Consider the following 12,702-nt stretch of genomic DNA (forward strand, 5'->3'; position numbering starts at 1 on the left):
CATCCATCCATCCATCCATCCATCCATCCATCCATCCACCCGTCCGTCCGTCCGTCCGTCCGTCCGTCCGTCCATCCATCCATCCATCCATCCATCCATCCATCCATCCATCCATCCATCCATCCATCCATCATCAGTGAACTGAGCTATGAAGAGTTTCTGTCTCTCACCTTCTGGAGCCTCTTCGTCCTCAGGGGACAGACGTCCATCGGTGGAAGGCAGAGTGTTGACCCCAACATCATGGTGGGAGTTTCTCCTAATTTTCTGGATCTTCCCTCTGATCCATCCTCCTGCTGCTCTGCCTCTTTGGTTCAGGGAGTTCAGAGTGAAGCCTTCAGAGGAAATCTTCATCTCTGAGTCTGAATCTGAGCCGGTCCTGGTCCTCGTGCAGGCGGAGAAACGGTACGAACAGGACGGGAAGGGCGCCAACAAATCTGTGCGTTAAATCAAGACAAGCTGTTTGACAACTGTGTAAAAAATATTTAAAATGTGGATCAAACTGAGCAGAATGTGACTGAATTGCACAGTTTAATCTGGGCTGTGGATTAGAGATTAGTTACCACTACCTGACATACACTTTCTTTCATCGTATTATTCTGAAATAAAATTAAATTCTGGTATATTTTTGGCTCTAGTGATCAAAAAATAAATAAACTCAGGCTTACGGTTTCTTTAAGAAAGTGACACAGATAATAACAAATCACAGAATGAATAAAAAGAAACCAACTTAAAAGTAAACAGCTCTGTTTTTTATGACTTTAGCACAATTAGTTAATGAAACAAAGTTTTTAGTTCACACAGAGAACAAATGACATTTGGAAAAATTAAGAAGCCGTGCAGGAAAAACCAAAACTAAAATGCAGCATAAGGTTTAACTGTAGCAGTTCTGTTCTGTCTTCTTCCTCGCTCCACTCAGGACACAGCTGCAGATCTTCAGCTCTTCATGCAGGAGGAGTAGAAGAAGCTGCAGAGACTATTCAGCAGACACTGGGATATCACTACCAACAGTAGAGTTGTTCTAGTATTTCTATGAGAGATCTAAAAATATCAACGACTTTTTTTTTTTTTTTGTCCACCTCCTCAGAGTCCACCCTGCTGTTCTGTCTGGAGTCCTCTGCAAGATCCTTATCCTCCTGCGCCTCCTCAGCTGCTCTGCGCCAACCACCACTTGCCTGCTTTCCTTGGATCTCCACCTTACTCCCTATCCTGGACACTTTTGGGTCAACGATCCCTGTTCTCTCTTTGTAAGAATACCAGCCACAAACATGAGCACCGAACACTCCCCTCTGCCTTCCAGGTAATCCAGCTCCCCTCCCTGATGTCTCACCCTTATTTCACTTTGTAAATAAACACTAAACTGCTTTGAGTCCTGGTCTCTGTTCATTTCAGTCCTTTCATTCTGGGTACACCTGTTAATATAACCACCCAGATATATCCTGTCCCCCCCCCCCCCCCCCCCCCAAAAAAGAAAAAAGTTCTCAGTCCCTCAGAGGAAGTTACTCACCCTGATCCCAGTCTTGCTCTGCCTGGAACTCTTCTCGGAGGCTCTTAAAGCTTTAAAACGCCCCTCCTACTTAAAAGTGATGTGCTAAAGAAAATGCAACACGTTTTTTTTAAAACCGCAGCACTAACGCAATCCATCTGTTTCTCCATTTCTCTGTGGCTCTTATGAAATTCTGGAAACAAGTTCAGGCTGTTGAACCCAACAGCTCAAACATCTCGACTCAAAGCAGAGCTGCATCAGTTTCCTGCTGTTGAACTTTTTGTTTTCTGTCATTTTATTGTCTGACCGTTGGTCAAAATCTGTTTTTATATATTTTGTCTTGTGCTTTTGTAACCTAACTTCTGCAGACTTTGTGTGTTTAGCCATTAATGCATCAAAACTTTCAGTTCATTCAGTGGGTGGCTGCTGTGACGTTTGGTTTTTGTAACATTTTGACACTTAAAAAAAAAATCCCCTAGAAATCCCTTCAGTTCCTTAAACAAATTCTGCATGAGCTATTTGAACCTTTTGCTATTTTTAGCAAACATGTTGCTACATTTAGCTTTAGGTTGGCTTTTAGCTCAGATTGCACAGGATCTTCTTACAGTCTTTGCATCTATTAGCAAAATATCTCTTGAACATGTGGATGGATTTCATTTATATGTTCAGGGGAAAAAAATTAATGTTAAAAAAAATACCAAAACTGTAAAACATGTCTGATCCCACATTTGTTAGCTCTCACAGTATATCTGGGATGACCCTCGGATACTACCACACTAAAATGTAACTCTGTAAAATGAACTGGTCATTTTAGATCTGACTCCAACATTTAATCAGCTGTAGATATTTTGCTGACAGACAGGGTTGCACAAGTCAAAATCGTAATCGCCCACGTTTCACCTTTCAGCAGAGATTACAAAATGTTGTAGATAAAAAGATGCCGTAACACGTTAAAACAACAAATGTCAACAGTTTCAAGTTCTTTAGTCTGATAATTAAACAATCACCCAACACTAGAAGCAAAAGGGCGATCATGTTTTTGCAGGTGAATGTGTTTGTAGATTTAGCAAAATATCTCGTGATGGGTTTTATTTAAACTCCCGGAGAGTACTGATTAACTTTGAGTGCCTGATTCAAGATGGCCACCACAGCTTTTCCAAATGTACACATAATGAGATGTTTTTTTTTTTCCTAAACAGTTTAAAGTCTTGAACTAAGTGGCCACAACTCACTTTGCAACAAAAGAAGCTAAACTCCCCATTGGCGGGCGATATGCAAGCCGTGAAAGAATGCCAGACGTCTGGTTTCATGTGAGCCCAAACAAGTCTCTTTGATTCAAACTTTCAGATGTTCTGCAGCTCAGGGCTGATTTAATTCAGTAGGAGCAGAGGGAACGGCTCTTTGATGGTAAAAGCTGCAGGTTTAGCTGTTATAAGCTGAAGATTTAGCTGATAAATGTTGTTGTTTCACCTCAGCCTGGAAATGTTTGTTTGGCTGCAGGAATCCTGCTCGGCTTTTTCATCCTAGATACTCCCTGAATTGAACACGACCCATCAGAACCTCCATCCTGCTGCAGCAACACCTGCATGACCACAGATTAATAATCATCTTACCTGCGAGTGTGAAGGACTAGTCAGAGAAACAGGGACAAACAGGACAACGCATAGTTTCTGAGTCCAGATTGGGTTTTTCTGCAGCTTCTCTGCAGAAAAACCTGTGTGTACCTGTGTGCACTTCCTCTGAGATGTAAATCTTTGAGTAACTCATGTTTCAGGAGATTATTGTTTGTTTTAAATTAGAAACCACTTAAATATTTCTTATAGTTCATAAAATAGTCAATCTCAATATGACTTTTACAGACCAGGAGAGAAATGAAATGAAATAATCTGAGCCTGCTTCACATTTCTCTCTTCCTTAGAAAATATAAAAAGACATTTAAATGGGTCTTTCGTGCTTTTTCTCATTACAAAGTAGCTTTTTTTTAATCAAGGCCTCACACTGTAATTTATTAATAATTCACTTGGTTGTTTTCACACTTCTACAGTTTACTGCAAGCTTTCTTCTTCACATGTCAATTATTTTAACAAATAAAGCACACAGGAGAGTCGCACAGAAAGTAGACAGCAGATAGTCACTGATGCAGGTATGTGTGGCGTGCAGGCATGCACAGGCATGTAGATGTATGTAGGAGTGTAGACGTCAAGCAAACAAGGAAACGAAAATGGTTAAATCATCTGGACCTGTTTGTTTAAGTGAAGAAACATTTCATCCCCCATCCAGAGAACTTCATCAGTCTGCAGCCTGTCAACCAGATCTGTCCCATAGGTAGCCTTCATTGCTGTTTCCTGTTGGAATCTCAGAAGAAGGCTGTTTAACACGTGCAAACAAAGCACACCAATCCAAAACCATCAATCATCATTAACAGCAATCAAGTGTTTTAGGCTATTTTAGAATAGAATAGAATATAAACAGCCTGTGGACAACTAAGGCTAAAGAGGTGCAGAAAGCTCAATCGTCCAGATAACATCAAAACAAGGCCAGCTCTGCGCTTAGATGCCCCCTCGACCCAGTGCAGGTGCTGGGAGACTGAAGGACTCTTAAATACTGTGTTGTAAATATAAATACTGTGTTGTAAATAGTCTGTCCTTATCAATGTTCCATTACATATTGAACATTATTATTGATATTGTTTATCTTATTTCTTTATACATTGTTTTTAACATTTAGGAACTTTTGTGTGACTCTTTTTATCTGTTGCTGCTGTTACACGTGAATTTCCCATCCATGGGACAATAAAGGCCGTTTCTATTCTATTCTAAACTAAGACTGACAAAGTCATCTGGATGGGGGACGAAACGTTTCTTCACTTAAAGAAACAGGTCCAGATGACATGGTTTAACCATTTTTGTTGCTATCTACCTGGATGATTGCGCTTACAAAACTTTTTTTCTGAAGCAAACAAGGAAACAGCAACAAGAAAACCTGGAGAAATTACATTTTCTGTAAAAACTCAATTCTTTCTGCTTTTCCCTCTTCAGGGGTCACCACAGCAAGTCATCCTCCTCCATCTCACTCTGTCCTCACTCCACCTATCTCCATGTCCTCTCTAACTGCATCCATATATCTTCTATTGTCTTTTTTGTGGTAGCTGCATTTCCTTCTACCACTGTCCCTCCTCTGGACATGTCCAAACCACTGTTTTGGACGTTCTGGTCATTTTTATAGTGGGATTTTGGAGAACAGTATCTTTTTTTGAACAACCACTGAAGAAATGTACAACAGGTGAGATCACATTTTTCGGGACTTTTCCATTTCAGATTAGTTTTCCTCTAATGAGAGGAGTGACACAAAATGAATATTCATCACAGCAAACATATTTTATTGTGTTCATTAAATCAGCATCATCTTCATAAAGTCTCCCCTCTCTCCAACAGTTGAACCGACTCCCAGAAAACATTCAACAGCTGGAACCATAAAGTGCTGGAAGTAAAACCACTGGAGGTTCAAGTTTGTACAAAATTAAAATGAGGTGTCCTCAGCTGTCCCTCCGCAGGAAGCCGAGGCAGGAGGACGGCAGGCTGGACAGACAGTCCGTGTTGATGGTGACCTGCATGTCCCCAAACAAAACTCGGCTTCGGTCGCTGCCGGCGCTGCCCGTTTCTTTCTTCAGGGCTGTGAGTCTCTGGAGGATCAGCTGGTACTCGCGGCCTCGCTGTAGACCCCTGAAGTACAGAAGAGCAACCAGGTGCTTCCTGCTGCAGGAGGGCAGAAACAAACACCATAATGTAAAAATATATATATCTGGGGCTAACTGGCCTCATTAAACACAGAACAGGGACATAACTCAGTCAGTTTTATAGGTTTGAGCTAAAGTTTAGTGTGGTGGTAGTTGAGAGTCATTCCTAACACGTACTCTGAGTGCTAACAGATCACAAACTGTTTCCCTAATTTTTATTTTTACACTTTTTACAGTCTAACTACATCTGCAGACTTTGTAATATTTTAGCTGTTTATACTTCAAAACGTTTAGCTCCTCTAGGAGATTTATATATATATATAATTTATTTTTATTCTTTTTAACAAATTCCCATAAAATTACTTGAAGATTCTTCAGTTTATTCTCAAACATTGTTCTTCTTGTTGATGTTTGTATTTTTACTTTGACTTTTAAGTAGCTTTTTGCTTCTTTTAAGTTTTAGCTAGCATTTTCCTCATTTAAACTATTTTATCACTTTTTGCTTTAGCTAATGTTTCTTTTTTAGCCTTAACTAGCATTTCACTTCTTTTGGCTATTATTTAGCGCTTTTCTTTTTCTTTAGCTTTAAGATAGATTTCTGGAAGTTTTAGGTCACATCTCTTTTTCTTTGAGCTAGTGTTGTTCTTTTGACTTTTAGCTAGTGTTTTATTAGTTTTTGCTGCCACTTTTGGCTTGTGATCTATAACTTAAACATATCTGTCACTGGCTGCCAAGTAAGGAAGGCCATCATGTGTCTGTCTGTTAGCAAAATATCTCATGAAACAATGGAAAGGTTTTAAAGTAACTTGAAAATAATCATTTGTTGAAGATCTATGTTTGACTGACCAGATCAAGAAGGCTGTCACAGCTACCATGCCCTCTCAGACCCTCTCAGACCCTCTCAGACCCCTCAGATCTTACCCTGCTGGGATTCTCATTTCACTTTTATAATTCTTTTTTATTTCCCTCACCCCCATCCATCTAAATAGAACTTTCTTGTTCTGGGCTTCTTTGAACACAAACGGGAACCTTCTGACAATTTGTCTTCGTTTCTGTTTTTTTTAAGGTGTTTTTACATTTTTTTGACACCACAACCACAGGTTTCATTACAGATGTGGTGCAGTGATGCAAAAACCTCCGTGATGGTTCCACATTAATGAACTTGCATCATTTATGAGAAAGTGGACAGGAAATCTCCAGATGAACTGCAGCTCCGAACCCTCCCAGGACTCCTGCTTTAGATTTTTTTTTTTTTATTTTAATTACTTGATGTTTTTCTTTGATAATTGAGGAAATGATGTGAATGCTGGGAAATCCACAGGGTTCTCATGCCAGGCTGGATCTTATGTTTTTCTTTTCTAAACTTTCAGATGCTCTGATGATTGGTCTGCAGCTGAAATCAGCTCAGATAATCAAAATTTTTTTAATCAGTCCTTTTATTTATGTATTTTTTTCAGAACTCACTCAAAACAAAACAAAAACACAACAAAATCCCCTCCCACACTGGATCAACCACACAGCTTAGCTGCTTGGATCCAGGATCTGGTTCTTTGTGTCCTGATCCAAGCCACATGACCACAGGTGAGGGTTGAAACTAAACCCAAAGCTTTGCTTTTCGACTTGACCCTTTTTTTCACTACAACCGACTGATGCAACGCCCTCATTACTGATGATGAGGCCCCGATCTGTGGATCCATCTCAGTTTCCGGTCGAGAACCGTGGCTTCAGACTTAGAGAAACTGACTCTCATCCCAACTGCTTCACACTCGGCTGTGAACCACCCCAGTGCACGCTAAAGATCATGGCCTGAAAACACCAACAGAACCACATCATCTGCATAGAGCAGAGATGAGGCCCTGAGGTTCCCAAACCAGACCCTGTCTTCTCCATGACTGTGCCTTGAGAACCTGTTCATGAACGCCACAAACAGGATTAGAGACAAGAGACAGCCCTGATGGAGTCCAACCTGCAGCAGGAGCAAGCTCAACTTTGTGCACAGCTCCTGATGCCTAACACAGGTAGTGTTTGACTGAAAGCCTCCGTGGTGCCGTAATGAGACAGCTGCTCACCTAAAGTCTGGATAATGCTGGACGAGACGCTGCAGGTTGTTCTTGATGTCCGTCTTGTTTCTTTGTCCAATGATGTTGCTCAGGTCGTCTCCTGCATGGTGGAGCCACTCATGAGAGGATTTCTGCAGAAGAAAATTAGTTTTTAAGGCCTTTAAAGTTGAGGGTTTGTCTGTTTTTTACTCGGTTGGAATCCAGTTTGGGTTCTAAACTCAGTACAGTCGTGGCAGCACAGTGGATTATTGGTTAGCACTGTTGCCTCACAGTTGGATCTGGGGTCTTTCTGTGTGGAGATTGTATGCTCTCCTCATGTTTGCGTGGGTTTTCCCAGGTGCTCTGGTTTCCTCCCACAGTCCAAAAACATGATAGGCTTGCAGGCATCCCTTGCAAAATAGATCTGTGATCTAAGTGGGATTTTCCTGGTTAAATAAAGCTCATAAAATAAACAAGTACCCTGTAGATACAAAGTATATACTAATCCTCACATAAATGGGAAAGATAGCAGACAGAGCCTCCAAGGAACCTCAACAAAGACCAACAGTCTGAAATCTGACATGAGTAATAAGGACCGTCAGAGATACAGCTTATGTTGTGAGCTGTGATCGAAACCAGCAGAACCTTCACTACAGATGGGAAATGTCTGCTTCCTGAAGACTTATCTGTTGGCGCAACATTCATTTAACCTTTATTTAGACAGGTTAATCCCAATGAGCCTTGAGGACTCATTTACAAGAGACCTGAAAAAATGAATGAATCATGTCATGGCATGAATCATGTGAAAGGAAAGCCCTGGATTTTCAGCTCTTGAACCATACTGGGGAGATAAAACATGAACAACCTCCCACCTTATATCACTAAGGTTTAAAACACTCACTGGTGCAGATCTGTGTGAAAATGTATTTATGTTTAAAAACCTGAATGAAAAGGTTTCACTAAAATGTCCTTTTCTGGATGAGAAAATCTGGTACGTCACAAGGTTTTTATATTCATGCATCATTACGTTTTCACACCAGATAGTCCGGTAGACTCGGTTCGGTTCGGGACCAATATTCATAACATTTTGTTTACATTTGAGCTGGTGAGTTTGCATTCACACTGCACTGTGCAGTCGAGTCAACCTGTTGAAACAACCTATTCCCCCGCTCGCCTGTGGGGGCGCTGCACCAAGAACTACTGAAAGAAACAACACAAAAACCTCTGAAGACACGTCTTCTTCTTCTTCTGTAAATAAAAATAAATGAAGTGGCATCAAGTATTAGCAGTTTTAGGAGTTATATTTTGTCATTTTTCAAAAATGGACTTAGCATGAGCAGAAGATGAGACAGAAGACCATGGAGAATATTGTTTTTCCACACAAGACAGCTGACGGCTCCATATAAGGTCAGAGCAATGCGTGTTTGTTTGTCCTGCGGAGCGGCCCGGTTTGTTTACATTCACACTGTACTCGAACCGTGCTGGAGTTCGTTTCTACCAGACCGAGACCTAGGTTTTAGCCCAGGCCAGAGTTCGTCTTTTTGTTCCGTGACAGAGTTCGATGGCGCGTTCACACCTCCCCAAACGAGCCGGACTTTCTAGGAAAAGGAGCTAGAGTTCGATTAAAGCGGACTAAACAGGGCAAGGGTGCATTCACACTAGCTGACCTTTCATGCACATGTGAACTCTGTATGAAAGCCCACCAAAGAATGTATTTTTATCGGAAGCTCTGTGGGTTTAATGTTGATTCGACTTTTATGAGAATGTTTATTGAGTCTTAACTTTTACCTTCATCTGTTGGTTTGGACTTCTGACATGCAAAAACAGAAAGAAACTTTCAGGGATTGACATGATGTGCAGCAAAACTGCTGGCGTAGCCCTACAAAACCTCACTAACCTACACAAGGCGAGGTCAGTGAACAAGGCCAGGCTGATTCTGGCAGATCCTGATCACCCACTCCATGGTGAGTTCAGGTTGCTTCCATCTGGACGCATGTATCTGCTGCCCAGATGTAGAATGAACAGACTGAAAAGCTCATTTATCCATGTAGCGATCAGTCTTCTCACTGAACAGTGATGATTTCTGTACTGTTATTTTAATGTTTCAATGTCTAGTATGGATGGTTTATGCGCCTACTGACTGAAACAAATTGCCCCTTGGGGATAAAAAAAAAAGGAACTTGAACTTGACTTCATAGCAGAACCAGAGGTTAAACGGTTCACAGAACGCTGGACTTTACAGAACTGAACTGCTGTTTTCAAAACTTTAAAAGTTTTTACACAATCGCAGGTTAACATGGAGGATTTTTGTAGATTTTACTACAAAATGTTCAACTTGGAGTTTGATTGTCAAACCATTCAGGAGTCTTGAGATTATTGTTAGTAATCAAAATAAAATTTTAAATCACTCCAAGTTACATATTTTTTAATGTATTTGAGACACACCTGAATAAAAATGATTTAATGGTTTATGTGTGTCTTGGCTTATATGTTTATTTACTTCGTTCAGCAAGTTTTAGAGTCATAAATCTCTCCCACTTTTATTCTGTGAATCAGTAGCTCAAAACTTTGAAACTTTTACCAAAAAACTGAACGGTTCAGCAAAAAAAGAAACTGTCCAGATGACCTGACTGAAAATTGTTGGATTGTATACCTGGATTATTGAGCATGGACTTTTTTGGTTTGGAGTAAGCTGTTTGGGGGAAGAATCAGTTTTGTTGTGTGTTTCTTTGACTGATGAAGCCTTCCGGATGGAAGGTGAAACGTTTCAGCAAAAAAAGAAAATGTCCAGATGACCTGACTGAAAATTGTTGGTTTGAAACTTTTAGTTGAAACTTTTTAAAAATATTTGAAAGTAAACTCTTCTTACGCCACAATTTTCACACTTTTCCATTTTATACATGAACTTGTAGGTATTTTTCCCTCTTTCACCCAGCGGTCGTCTCACTGCTGTAGGACTGATGGTTTTCTTTATAAAGTCCTCTCGGAGAGCATTGTGCACACCTAAACTCCCAGTGACTTCCCTTAAAACAGCTCTGACTTTTCTCCTCAAAACTGAAATGGAAGGCTCTTTTTAACTTGTCATATCTTCTACAAAATACACTGCAGAGACATATAAATTAAGATCTCAGGTGATCAGATGCATCTGCCGCTTACAGGCCAGCATTTTGTAAGATCTGACTTACAGATGTTGCACAGCGACTATTTGTTTGAGGCTAATTTTCTGCTCTGCAGTTCTGTCTGCTTATTCTTTAAAGGACAGATACAGGTGGTTACCATGGTGATCCTAATGAGCCACTGCATTTCTTTTGATCTCGTTTTCAACAGTTTAAATGTCAAAATGTCGGCCATTTTGTCACTTGTTTCATTTTTCACGTTTAAAGTTAAGGGCTGCCTAAAAGCAGCGCCAAACCCGTTTAGATTCTCACATAATTTAACCTAAATTTGGGACTCCTGAATAAACCGTTCAGAGGGAAGGGAAACACTACCATCTCCTCAAACAGATCCCTGAGAGCGCTCCACTGCTGGCGGATCTTGGCCGCTGCCTTCTCGTGTTTTCGGTTCCTGCAGGAGTAGTTGCTCCTCATCAGCTGGCCGAGGTACTCCTTCGCCACGTGGTAATGCAGCTGGCTCGCAAACTCCTGTCAGCGAGCAAAAACAACAGGACATCAGTACGATCACACCGCCACTTCCACCCATTCATCCCGTTTCTTCCACTGAAAGTTTTCATGCTGCTGGAAGCAGGAGAAAAGCCCTGGAACTTCCCAGAGAGTTAATAAATCCTTAATGAGGACTTCCTCTAAAATGTTCCAGGAAAATTAGCTGCAGCTCTTTTGTTTAAAGTTTACTGAGCAATAAGAAAAGTCCAACAATTGCACATTAACAAAACATTTACAGAATTTAACAACAAACTTAAAACAGACGCCAGGAGATTCAGTGTGTGTTGCATCATGATCTAAAATGATCCTGTTAAAGATAATTCATCTGTTAAACCTAATCTAGTTTCCTGACTTCGCTTCTTATTTTTAGGAGAAAATCTGATCATAATGTTAAACGGAAGAACAGTGAAATAGCTTAATCAGAGCTGAAACTAAGTTGGTAAAGCTAAAATGAGCAAACCATTAGCGAAATGCTAGTTAAAAAAAGCTAATCGCATCACATGCAGCACACTGCTAACTAAAAGATAAATGTAACAAAAGCTGCGTAAAAGGAGCAAAATGTCAGCTGTGAGTTAGCTAAAAGGAGTGTAACACTACCTATATGTAGTTAAGTAAAAGCTACAAGTAACAAAAATTTAGCTACAAGTAGCAAAATCTAGCTTAAAGTAACAAAAATTAACTTAAAAGTAGTAAAACGCTGGTCAAAACTTGCAAAATGGTAGCTAAAAGGAGCAAAATACCTTGTAATAGTTTACAGGAATTAAACATTGGCTAAAAGCTAGAAACTGTAAAATAAAGAAAAGTAGATAAATGCTAAGTAGCAAAAAGCTGGTTACAAGGACTAAACAGTAGCCAATAGCTAACCATAATGTTGGCTTCAAGAAACGCTAAATACTAAACACGCAAAGTGCCACCTAAAAGTAGAAAATAGCTTGTCTAGAAATAAATTATCTAGAAGTAGCAAAAAGCTGGTTAAAAGGAGTAAAACACTAAAAAGAAGGAGTAAAATGGTAGTTAAAAGTTAAAACTAGTCAAATGTTGGCCAAAAGAAGTAAAAGGCTAGCTACATGACTCCATGCAGTGTTACCAGATTGGGCGGTTTACATTCAGGTAAAAATTGCTTTGGGCGGGAGGGGACAATTTTGGCGGATTTGGAGTCAGATTGGCGGTTTTTGAGTTAACCTATTAACCCTCATTCGACCCACCCTGGGCCCTTGAGCAAGGCCCTTAACTCCATCTGCTCCCTAAACAGGTCTCTCTTGAAAATGAGTTCTCGTGGCTCAATGAGACTACCTGTATAAATGAAGGGTAAATGAAAAAAAAAATGAAAAAATACATTGCAAACAATCATTCATCATTATTGGTTCATAGCAACACGTCCCCTGACCTTTCTCCATCACTGATTGTCTATTGTCATCTGCCAGGACATTCACAACAGAGAATGGTGAGGCGGTGCTAGTTGTAGTAGACGCCTCGTTGAGTGGGATGCATAGACTTTAATACCCATTAATGTCTATAGTGGGCTAGCCCGATGCAGCGGTACGTCGGAGCGGCCGCCATATTGAACGTGGCAGATATGCCAGTCAACTAACACAAGGAAATGGACTGAACTTCATAAAGCACCGTTCTACAAAGTGTTTTATGTTAACACCTGTCATTCACACACACTAATATTTTTGGAAAACAAACAGACACCAAAGACAACATTTGTAACTTTTAACATGATTATTTCAACTGTTTACTCCTTATATGTTATAGGTCAGCAATAAACCAACATGTATTCTT

General features: G+C 40.3%; 2 protein-coding genes across 2 annotated transcripts in view; both read right to left on the reverse strand.

The window, feature by feature from the left end:
- The window catches only part of LOC119427183 (tumor necrosis factor alpha-induced protein 2-like), a 6,810-nt gene extending 6,444 nt beyond the window's left edge, over nucleotides 1-366 (reverse strand). Inside the window, exon 1 of the mRNA XM_037694764.1 lies at nucleotides 171-366. Coding sequence (XP_037550692.1) covers nucleotides 171-351 — 181 coding nt within the window. The 5' untranslated portion in view covers nucleotides 352-366. The remainder of the gene's footprint in view (nucleotides 1-170) is intronic.
- Nucleotides 367-4,886: 4,520 nt separating this feature from the next.
- Nucleotides 4,887-12,702, reverse strand: part of exoc3l4 (exocyst complex component 3-like 4) — a 30,301-nt gene continuing 22,485 nt past the window's right edge. Inside the window, exons 12-14 of the mRNA XM_037695468.1 lie at nucleotides 10,747-10,899; nucleotides 7,289-7,410; nucleotides 4,887-5,238 (exon numbers count right to left, since the gene is read on the reverse strand). Coding sequence (XP_037551396.1) covers nucleotides 5,019-5,238; nucleotides 7,289-7,410; nucleotides 10,747-10,899 — 495 coding nt within the window. The 3' untranslated portion in view covers nucleotides 4,887-5,018. The remainder of the gene's footprint in view (nucleotides 5,239-7,288; nucleotides 7,411-10,746; nucleotides 10,900-12,702) is intronic.

Source organism: Nematolebias whitei, chromosome 21, assembly GCF_014905685.2.
Source record: "Nematolebias whitei isolate Nwh7 chromosome 21, NemWhi1, whole genome shotgun sequence".
NCBI lineage: Eukaryota > Metazoa > Chordata > Actinopteri > Cyprinodontiformes > Rivulidae > Nematolebias > Nematolebias whitei.